At 38.0% G+C, this 10,317-nt stretch overlaps 3 protein-coding genes across 6 annotated transcripts; 2 read left to right on the forward strand and 1 right to left on the reverse strand.

Annotated features, from left to right (window-relative positions):
* Positions 1 to 144: 144 nt before the first annotated feature.
* LOC139783222 (ubiquitin-conjugating enzyme E2 S) lies at positions 145 to 7,177 on the reverse strand. Of its 3 annotated transcripts, none has more exons than XM_071722380.1 (5): positions 7,049 to 7,177; positions 1,681 to 1,822; positions 1,174 to 1,364; positions 769 to 897; positions 145 to 667 (listed from the first exon to the last, which is right to left on the reverse strand). In XM_071722380.1, the coding sequence occupies exons 2-5, from the start codon at positions 1,772 to 1,774 to the stop codon at positions 515 to 517; spliced, it is 567 nt and encodes a 188-aa protein (XP_071578481.1). In that variant the 5' UTR covers positions 1,775 to 1,822; positions 7,049 to 7,177; the 3' UTR covers positions 145 to 514. The 3 variants fall into 3 exon arrangements, with proteins under 3 accessions (XP_071578481.1, XP_071578480.1, XP_071578482.1); XM_071722379.1 differs by lacking the exon at positions 7,049 to 7,177 and adding an exon at positions 2,037 to 2,295; XM_071722381.1 differs by lacking the exons at positions 1,681 to 1,822; positions 7,049 to 7,177 and adding an exon at positions 1,443 to 1,597.
* Positions 2,512 to 5,317, forward strand: Arl6ip1 (ADP-ribosylation factor-like 6 interacting protein 1). Its single transcript, XM_071722383.1, has 5 exons — positions 2,512 to 2,885; positions 3,076 to 3,209; positions 4,078 to 4,315; positions 4,513 to 4,597; positions 4,703 to 5,317. The coding sequence occupies exons 1-5, from the start codon at positions 2,859 to 2,861 to the stop codon at positions 4,801 to 4,803; spliced, it is 585 nt and encodes a 194-aa protein (XP_071578484.1). The 5' UTR covers positions 2,512 to 2,858; the 3' UTR covers positions 4,804 to 5,317.
* A 146-nt stretch (positions 7,178 to 7,323) lies between the features above and the next one.
* On the forward strand, positions 7,324 to 8,971 carry Pex11ab (peroxin 11). 2 transcript variants are annotated; one of them, XM_071722377.1, is made up of 3 exons: positions 7,324 to 7,463; positions 8,045 to 8,160; positions 8,242 to 8,971. In XM_071722377.1, exons 1-3 carry the CDS (start codon positions 7,408 to 7,410, stop codon positions 8,727 to 8,729), a joined length of 660 nt encoding a protein of 219 aa, XP_071578478.1. In that variant the 5' UTR covers positions 7,324 to 7,407; the 3' UTR covers positions 8,730 to 8,971. The 2 variants fall into 2 exon arrangements, with proteins under 2 accessions (XP_071578478.1, XP_071578479.1); XM_071722378.1 differs by lacking the exon at positions 7,324 to 7,463 and adding an exon at positions 7,519 to 7,574.
* Positions 8,972 to 10,317: the final 1,346 nt, after the last annotated feature.

A 10,317-nucleotide genomic window follows, 5' to 3' on the forward strand; every position in this document is an offset into this window, starting at 1 on the left:
GCCTCAAGGAAGGACTATGAATACGGCTATTAAATATGCTTAATAAGAAATACATGAAAATGTAACAAGGTAGTCGAGGCCCTAACCATCGGATGAACCGCCGCAACACTCGTCAAGATTGACACAAAAGATACTTTGCACACATAGAAGACCATTTTTTCTTTATTTTACTCAAGTAATCACATCGTATCATTCTGTACATATGTAAAAATATTTGCCAACAGATAGAGTATCGAGCAGATTTCTAATTCGGCCTATGACGGTACAGATCTATCTAACTAGAATTGTACTAATCTTCCACGCAAGGTAGATAAATTTTTTGTTTCTATTATTTTTTTCTTATTTTTGCGTAACTAGACATATTAAATTCTTTATATACTTAATAATAAGATCAGTCAAGTGTTTAGATAATAAAATTTTACTATGCAATAATAATTGTATACAATACGAGGCAACATTATCATACTAGTTTTATTTTAAATTACAAAAGACAGATAAATAATATTGATTTTCCTTATAATCTCTTCAGTGTCCTCTTCTTATCTTTTAACATTTTTTTCTTTTCCGCTGTTAACTTCTTGTCACTTGCGTGCTTTTTTGGAAGAGGTCCACCAGTTTCCGAAGAGGCGCAACTTTCCAGACCTGCCTTGCTACCTTTTCCACCTCCCTGAAGAGATAAAATAGTCACTCGTAAAAATTATGCAACAGTGAAACTGAGAAAAAATGTTATCTTCAAAAGGCGTTTGCGAGTAAAGACCTGTACGTTACCTGTGCGTGTATCTCTGTCATCATTTTCGCTCGTTCTGAATATTCGTCGTGACTCTCTAAAAGTAATTTGCCAGCTTCCTCGTTCAAAGCAGATTCCGGATTTGGCACTATCAGTAGACATTTTATAGTCTAAAAAAATATAAAAGAAAAACGTAATAATGTGAGCAAGCGTTTATGACACACATATATATATATATATATAGATATATATAGAGGAAAGTCCCCTATTATGAGATAGGATCCTAATATGAGATGGCGGAGTTTTTTCACGGTGGGATCAACAGATGGGGCCTATATAGGGCCTTTTAGCTCAACATATCCCACATTAGGATCCTGTCTTACAATAGGGGACTTGACTCTATATATGTAGATGTATATACATATCGCGTTTCGGTGATGACTTACCAATAATATATGTTGTATTCCGAGATCCGGCTTCCAATCCTTTTTTAAAGTATTAACACATATTTCGCCATTTTTCGCTACATTAGGGTGGAAAATCTTTGTAAGGAAGTAAGCCTTTGGCGGCCCTTGCGGAAAGTCTTTTCCAAGAACTAATTTCACTCTAAAGAACCCGCCGGCATACGGAGTCCCCGCTATTAGGAAAAAAGAAAAAAAAACATTTAGATTCATCAGTGTTACATTATTTGAACAATCAAAGCAAAAGATCGAACGTTGTAAGTTGTGCGGAGAGCCGTATGCTCTCGACATAGATGGACAATACGAGTCATGACACGCGAGTCGGAGTCGGAGTAGCATTGGGGTTAGGAAGGTAGAGGCAGGGTTAGGTTAGGTAACGTTAGATGTATGGTCGATAAAAGGATACTTTACTCGGAGACGATCGGTCTCATCGCGTCAAAGGAGCGACAAGGAGCGAAAAAACGTGGCCAAATAAGGGATAAGCGATCTTACCTGGGCCCTCGATGACGGCTTGTATGTCGGTGACGTCGGCCTCGTTCAAAATGACACGAATACCTTCGGGGGCTTGCGTGACCAACTCTGCCATCTCCTTGGCCACCCGGCGGATGATTTGCGGCGACAGATTTTCCACATTCTGCAAAAATGTGTGACCGATCTTACGTACGAGCGAGATTTCAACGGAGATGGAAGCACGCGTTAACACGCGCGAGACGTAAACAAGAAGGCGTTGTTATTACGGCAGCGGCGGCGGCGGCGGCGGCTTCGGCGGCAGCGGCGGGACGCCGCGATCGCGACGAACAAACGCTACATTTTCGTTCAACGATAACGGACTAATAGCGGATACTCACGGAGCTCACGGCGGCGGCAGCCATAATCGCCGGAAACTCGGAGCGTGATCTCGGCCAGGTCTCTCGCGTACAGCTACGTGATTTTCCCAACTTTCCGGCGCACAACGTAGGAAAACGCTTAACGTCACAACATCAGCACGGCATCGCCCGCAATAACCAACATTTTGAACTGACAGCCAATCGCGTGCCAGGTTCGACCGTACTCTCGAAGCCAGAAGTCGATCCTTTCTTCCCTCTCTGCGCCGCCGTCGCTGTCTCGTCGCCACCAGTCGCCTCCACCGCCGCCACCACTACCGCCACTGTTCACCGCGCGTCACCGCGGCCAGCCCCCACTAACCACTCTGATCACTACCGACGTACCGACGCGCAGTGCGCACCGCCACCACCGCCACTATCGCCGTGTACACATACTACTGCATACTACACACGACCTGTCCTCACTCCTCTCACCACTCCTAACTCCGGCTCGAGTTGTGCGTTGTGCGTGTTTTTTTTTTAATTCGGAAGCGCGCGCACGGCTCGCCAGCGTCGTTGATTCCGAGCAAACCGATTCTAGATTCTAGTTCTAGCTACCGGAGCTACCCCTCGACACGAGATTGTACGTAGATTGTAGATCGACTCGAGATGATGGTACATACGTAGTGAGTAAATACGAAATACGGAATAGAAGCCGCCAGTGGAACGAGGACTCGTCCTCTATTGCCATTGACTCCTACAGTCCTACGTGTTTCGTGTGTCGCACATCTTCCCCTCCAAATCCCCGCAGCTATAAAGCGAGTTAAAACGCCGCTCTCGTCACGAATCATCACGAATCTTCACGCGATGACGGACGACGGGACGGTCGAAAAGGTGAGTGCGATTCGACATTCGACTCGTCGCGTCCGTTGAATTGTGATTCAACAACTCTGATCGGAACCAACTGACAGATAGGAAACTCCTCTCTGTCTTAAATGACACACACGCTTCTGTAGCATAGCAAAAAATCAATGACAGAGCGAGACTCGATTTCGTTGGCTGACGATGCGATGTTATATCTTAGGAAAAACACATGAAGCAGTTGAAGCGGAAGATGGAATGCTGGCGGGAGATAATTCTGCCTTTGAATTCCATTCTCTTGTGGGAACGCAGCTGGCATCCTGGGCTGATTGTCGGACTTGTAACGGTGATATTTTGGTAAATCAAGTCTCGATCTTGGATAAAAATGGCACATTAAGGCGTTAAAAGTAGATTTTTTTTTCTTTTTGTTCAATTTGGAATTGATTTCTCCTAGATAAACATTCCAGAATATCCGTAGGTTTCTAGTGATATACCTACATAGAAAGAATTAAATTAAAAAATAGAGGAGCAAATGAGGCAAAATTATGTCCTCTGGTTAATCGTTTAAGGTAATTGTAGGCTTTAACACGTTCTATGCCGGACTAATTCTTTGTAATTTGTCCTCTGCCGCGTTGGTCACACCGGTGACTCATGCAACATGTTTGTTACAGTGCATTATTATAATATAAATTGTATTCCATAATAATTACAAAAGTAAAAGAATTATTATTATAAAAAAAAAGTATAATGTATGTGCAAAAAATGCAGTGCAAAACAAAGGAAATGTTTTTATGAAAAATTTATTTAACATTAACACGTAATATGTGAAACTACTTATTACGAATCAAAAATGCCAAAACATCAAATGGCCTGAACGGCAAGTGTCCAGCGTGAGTCCCACTGGTGATGATGCCCACACGGCACGGAACGTGTCGATAAGACTTTTATAACGCCTAAATAAGCTGTAAAAAGTTTTAGAATCTTTTTATATGGCCCTTATGTAAATTATTAAAATCTTGCGTAACGTTAAATATCGACATCGTATGTAAATCGCTATCACTCTTGATATATAATATTTGTTTAATAAGTATTACTCCTGAAATTAGCCCCCAAAAAAGCTGGATTATAAAGGCATATTGATGGCTTTGAGATATCATAAGGAATATAAACTTGTGTTGGAAAATAAATATACATGTATAAAATAGTAATGTTTCTCTTATTACAGTACTATATGGATTCTAGAACCAGCTCTACTGACGATGATCTCCATATGTCTACTGATATTCGCTCTCGTCGATTATCTCGTGCCGATTTTGACCTCAATCTTATGCAACGCGCAAAGCTGGACAGGACAAAAGGAGAAGAAGTTGATTGAGATTTGTCAAAATGTCTCTGCCACTATGTTGCAGATGCAAGGTACATGGACATCTATCTCGAAAATTCGACACGATCGCCCCAATATTGTAAGTGAATTTCTCTCAAAACTATGACTTATTCAATAGTTGAAATTTGAATCTTCGCATGTCTTTTTTTCTTTCAAGAGATCATTTCAATTTACCGACCGCTGGACATTTTTGGCTACTTTATACATATACAGATTTCATTTCCATATTTCAGAAGTAAGAAATTACGCGTAACATTTTTCTTATTCTTATCGCAGTATTATAGCGCAACGATCCTCTTTCTCATTTTCTTCGCATGGATCGGTAACACGGTCAACAATTTGCTTCTGCTTTACATCATAGGTAATACAAATTTATACACATTTATCAAAATACATTTATCAATTTATCAAAATGCTCAAAATCATCTGTATCTGGTTGTATCTTATATTGCCGTTTATCTTTTAGTGATTGCGGTTCTTCTCACGCCAGGGTTCAAACACAAAGGACGAGCGCGCTGGGCCGTGAAATACGTCTATGATCACTCAATTCGTCGTCATTTATCATAATCGTCGTTTCGTATGTATCTCGTCTGCCCACCGAATCTCTTCGTTCTACATACTTTTAATCCATGCTCTCAATATAAATTTCTTCGTAATACTACGATCCATTAATGTACAATTTTACATGTATATTCACCTAACGATCGTGTATATTTGCGCGTCAATTTCGTTCCAAGAAGAATATAGCCAAAACTCTCCGCTTCTAACGATACAAAAGATCAGTATAATGTATAGTCCACTAGGAAGAAAGAAGATACAATTATACTTTATCGAGTGATATGTAATATCGTATTCGTCAATGTGATTTTATATCTTACATAAGTATAATTAATTATAATTATAAGTCTGCCATATTATCTCGTCATTTTCAGGAATCAATAAAACTGTTTCGTCTTTCACCCGATCTTGGTTTAGACCGTTTTACTTACAATTAGAATTGTGCGCACAGCTTTTTATTGTTATTGTTTCTTCTCTGCAGGATGAAATATACCTATCTGTTGAAATATATTGTTTTGTACAAGTGAAAGTCTTTTTATATCGTATGTACGACGTTAAATGATGTCGGAGCCTTTTCAATAACGTAGTGACGTAGTCATTAGGAAACATAGATCGGTCTTGATCTTTGAGCCTATTAAACCCAGCATTGTACGATCACGCCTTAATTCAATAGCGCTATAACTCGGTGAAATAATGTCTCTAGGATTCTCAAGTATATCGTCAGGAAAATATCTGGTAGAGATTGAATTGTTGGCAACAAAATAGGTGCGCGGTTGCTGGAAAGGCTGGAGCGAGTGCTGCAATCGTGGCGCATAAATTGTTAACATGGGATAGATCAGAAAGGAAGATGTACCTGCCACATGTGCGTTTTTTGTCGACGTACCTAGTTGTCAAGTTTTATCGATCGTTACATGCCGCGGTTCAGCAACCACAGATCTGAAATCCTGTCCATTCAGTTGGGAAGTACGTACGATGAGTCGATTAGATCAGGAACAAGATGAAAATTTCTAGACTGACTAATCGCAACCTGCCGCGGTAGGTAGAATCAATAGTCGAAATCTTGGTTGCGGAGCGGAGAGTCGAGTGGAATGAATAATCTCTCTCCCGTTAGAGTCTCGCGATGCAGTTTTTTGCAGTAAATTCCTGATTCTTCTCGAGTCGGAATGCTCCTAAGCGCTTCTTCGAAGAAGGTTTTGTTCCTACCTTCTTCGATTTTTCATCAACGATTTGTCGCTAGGAATCATTAACCAGTGGCAGATGCCACCTCTGTGCTCAACGACGCAAGTAAAGCAGAGCCTGAAAGAATGACTTTCAACAGTGAGGTGCGAAATTGATCCTCTAAAAATCAGATACTTAATACTTTAGCTGATGCAAAACACACATACATCAAGCCATTGAAGCCATCTTAAGGTAATTGTCTCTGTAATCTTGTAACAACTTTGCTGTGTGGAAAGTATATTTTCTTAACAAAAAAATGTCGAGACAGTTTTTCTAAATAGTTGGTAATCGAAACTAAAAGAGATTTGTCGCTAAGAAGAGAAGGGAGTAAATAAGCGACAGAAATTACATTAGTTAAATAAAATGGACTCGATAGAATTTCAATTCTATTCAAAATTTATTTACGAAGCGTGCAGCGTGCCGTTAATTGAAAGTTAGCGCAAATTGTTACGAACATTGGCTTCTTCTCATGGGGTAACGCCACAGCGAACACTATATCTGACCGTATATGCGAGCACTGTGAGCCAGTGTGAGCGTGAGCAAGCGTAAACGCGGTCGGATCCTACGAGTCTAAAGTCCTAGTTGGTCCTATAGCTCGTAGTCGGCCCGAGTGTCTCAAGTATCAAGTTCGATCCTGAGTCCTGACATTTATTCCGCTCGTTTTCCAAGAGGTTGATTGAGGAATCAAAGTTATCAAAGATTGCGATTGAAAGAAGATGAGGGATGAATCGCGTGATGTATAACCATCCGTTTCGACTTGGAGTACAACAAACTGTTGCTACTGTACGGGGCGTCGCGAGTGTAGGCCGCGTTCACTTTCCTCTCCAGGAAAGGTCTCGTTCTTCAAGGAAGACTTAACAATTTCGCTCTAAATTGGTAGAAGAATTTCAACCACACGAGTGTGTGATCAATTCAAATATGATAAATAAATATATGGATATTAGTTTTGCTAATGAATATATTTATCGTCCTCCGGCCACGCGAATGATAATCATCATCATCATCATCGAATATCAAATGTAAAATGTTTCCTAACCTCTTAGTAGTTACATCACTGTTCGTTCCTTTCCATATACAATTCCTTCCAAAGTGCTCGTGCAAAGTGCAGAGTCCGATGCCGACTGTTGCTTGCTCGCGATAATGACAAGCGATCGTCGTGAAAGATATAATACAGTTATGGTAAATGCGAAAAACGTAAAGAAACGAGACGATGTTTGTTCTGGATTTTGCTTCGTAAGACTACGCTTAAATTACTGCTTTAACTTTAAGTACGAAAGATTTTGCGGTATCTATTAAAATTAAATTTGTCGCTTTATTTTTGTTAATTACACAATTGTGAGTTGAAGTAATTAAGATAGTCGCAAGGTTGCAAGATATATTCTTTCGAAAGAGATCATGGATATCGTTGTAAAGTTGAACGAGCAAACGGCAGGGAGAGACAAAATAATCAGGTATATATATATATATATATATATTAACATTCGACGATATTAACTCTTGGTTTCTTTTTCATTCACTTGTATGCCAGCATTCCGTGTACATTTATGCTCTTCAATAATTTTGTAATTTCTTGTTTCTAAAACGTCGAACAATCTTTGTTTACCACACAAAATTCCACAACTCGTATGGACTAAATTTTCAATAACACATTCTCCGATGAATTGAAATGAGATCATCATTCATATTATAGCTTTTAATATCGCATATTTTTGTGGTTAAGTGTCTTGATAAAATTTTTCTGAAATTTATTTAAAATTAAGTAGCATTAAGCGAGTGGAAATGTAACGTTGTTTAAGATATCTTTTTAAAGAGTCGGTGAAAAACCTTTGCTCTCCTGTCCATCACTTATATAATCAGAGACTTTAACTATAGCATTTCAATCGTTCTATTATGGAATTATAATAGAGCTTCAAATTTGAGCAGTCGGAGACAATCTGTCATTAGTATTAAAATTGTGGATTACGAAATACTATCTACATATGCTTTCAACAATATTATCAGAAATAATATCCAAGGTATATGTCTGTTGCAGGTTACTACAATATGGAAGTCGAGCATATTGGTACTACGCTCAAAATATGCATAGCACAAGATACTCGGCAGAAATTTTAAGGAGTTTGGAATTCACTTTTAGCTCATTTCGAAAACGTAATTAACTTGACGGTTTGTAAAAAACATTTCTTATAGCTGACAAATTAATGTCATATATAGTTTTTTACTTCTTTCTAGTACTGCGCTTTGGAAGATGCTTAGACAGCTTGTATTCTGCCCTAAAAATGACCAAGTATCCCGATCCTACGGTTCGAATAACATTAATCGTGGCAAAGATGGCAAATGCTTTGTACTTACTGGCAGATCATTTTATCTGGATTGGCAGAGTAGGAATTTTACGCGTCGATCTAGAAAAATGGAATAAAGTTGCTAATAAATATTGGCTACTAACCATCATTATGAGTTTGATGAGAGATATTTATGAGATTGTCAAGATTTTGGGACACGAGAAGACGGCATTTAAACATCACATATTATCCCGTTTAAAAAATCACAAGGAAGTGATGATGGATACCGTTAAAAACGGATGTGATTTATTTATTCCATTGACAGCATTAGGTGTCACAAAATGTACTCCAGGTACAATAGGTTTTCTTGGAATAATTTCTTCGTTGATCGGTTTGTACACAATTATCGATCCACTTTATAAGTTGTCCCCATCCTAAGACGATTCATACGACTCGTACTCATTCGTACTCCTATACGATGGTATATGCGTATAATGTATATTCTTTATGTCATTCGTACATGTACATTGTACATATATGGTTAGAGAGAAAGAGAAAGAGTTAGAGAGACAGTTATACAAGTGTACATAGGTACAGAAGCAATATTCTTATATTAAAATGTTGAACAATTTTATAATTAGTTGTGATTAAATGGAGAAAATATATGGGATTTATATATATTCTTTTTCCTTTTTTTTTAAAGATATATTTAATAGTCGCTATACAACGTTATACCAAACCTGCTCAAATTCATCGAGCGGAAGAATATATCTGTGTATCTTTTCCAATGCCATCAAGCGGGAACAATGGACGCCGCTGTAAATCTCAACAATACAATTACATGGATATAGAAACACACAAACATATATGATTCACGGATACAATTTCGATATTCCAACTACTTGCACTTTCTCAGCACTATTTACCAAGTTAATATAGTTGAGAAATAGAAAATATTTTGTTCGCGAGTAAAAATTTGAATAGGTTTGGACTATACAATTGTTGATTTGTAAAAAACAATATCATTTTGTATAAAAGTATAAACAATGACGTCACGTTTCAAGCACTATCGGTGAGTATAGGTGCTGCTCCCTCTTGGATCAATAATTCATATTTATTTGAGTAATACATCAAAGTAATACCCCATTTTCCACAGATCATAGACCACACCGCTGATATGACAGTGCTTTCAGAAATTGGTCGAATGGCTAAAATAATAGATAAATTTTTATGCGTTAGAGAGTATCGTGACTTTGCTAATCCCATCAGATTAAGATGCGGTTACATGGAAAATAAAAAATGAAACGTAACATAAAATTGTGTCCTTCAAAAAATTTACATACAAAGTATCTAAAATAAAGCGATATGCTTACGAATTTTGTAGTAAAACGTGAGAAACAGGTACCAGATGAGTGCAGTAACGCCAGTTACGGCACTTACAAAACCCACAACGTTCAAATTTCGCAATGTGACCCTAGTATGCCATCTTTCCAAAGTTTCCTTGCCTTTTACCCAATGCAAGTGAAAACAGACTCCAGCTAAAGCACCTATACATTTCGATAACGATTAAATTTTAACGTACCCGGCTCTTCACCATATGGAACCGTGATATTACGAACGAAAAATTATACAACTTGTTACTTTTTACGTTATACAAATATGCTTCGATCTAAAACTTATGTATCCTATATTTTCAGCAATTTGGATTTCACATATATTATCAAGTTTTCAAGTCGTACATCGACACACGAATCAAAGAGTCTCTAGAACACGTTATAAAAGTATTCTATTTTATTTAATATGAATTTCAACTTGCAAACAATTAATCTATTTTAATATATAATACAAGAAAATGTCATCTCTTTTTCCAGAGCGTTATCGCCAATCCAATATGGTTGCAATAAAATAATATAGGACCTTCGAGAAAGTACCTACAATTTACTCATATATTGATCGGCTTATATAAAATTATAGCAGTGATATAAGAAGAACAATAATACTGTTATTATTTTATTATTATCATTAA

Source organism: Temnothorax nylanderi, unplaced genomic scaffold (assembly GCF_030848795.1).
Source record: "Temnothorax nylanderi isolate EJ_2023f unplaced genomic scaffold, tnyl_v1.0 TNYL_tig0479_pilon, whole genome shotgun sequence".
Classification (NCBI taxonomy): Eukaryota; Metazoa; Arthropoda; class Insecta; order Hymenoptera; family Formicidae; genus Temnothorax; species Temnothorax nylanderi.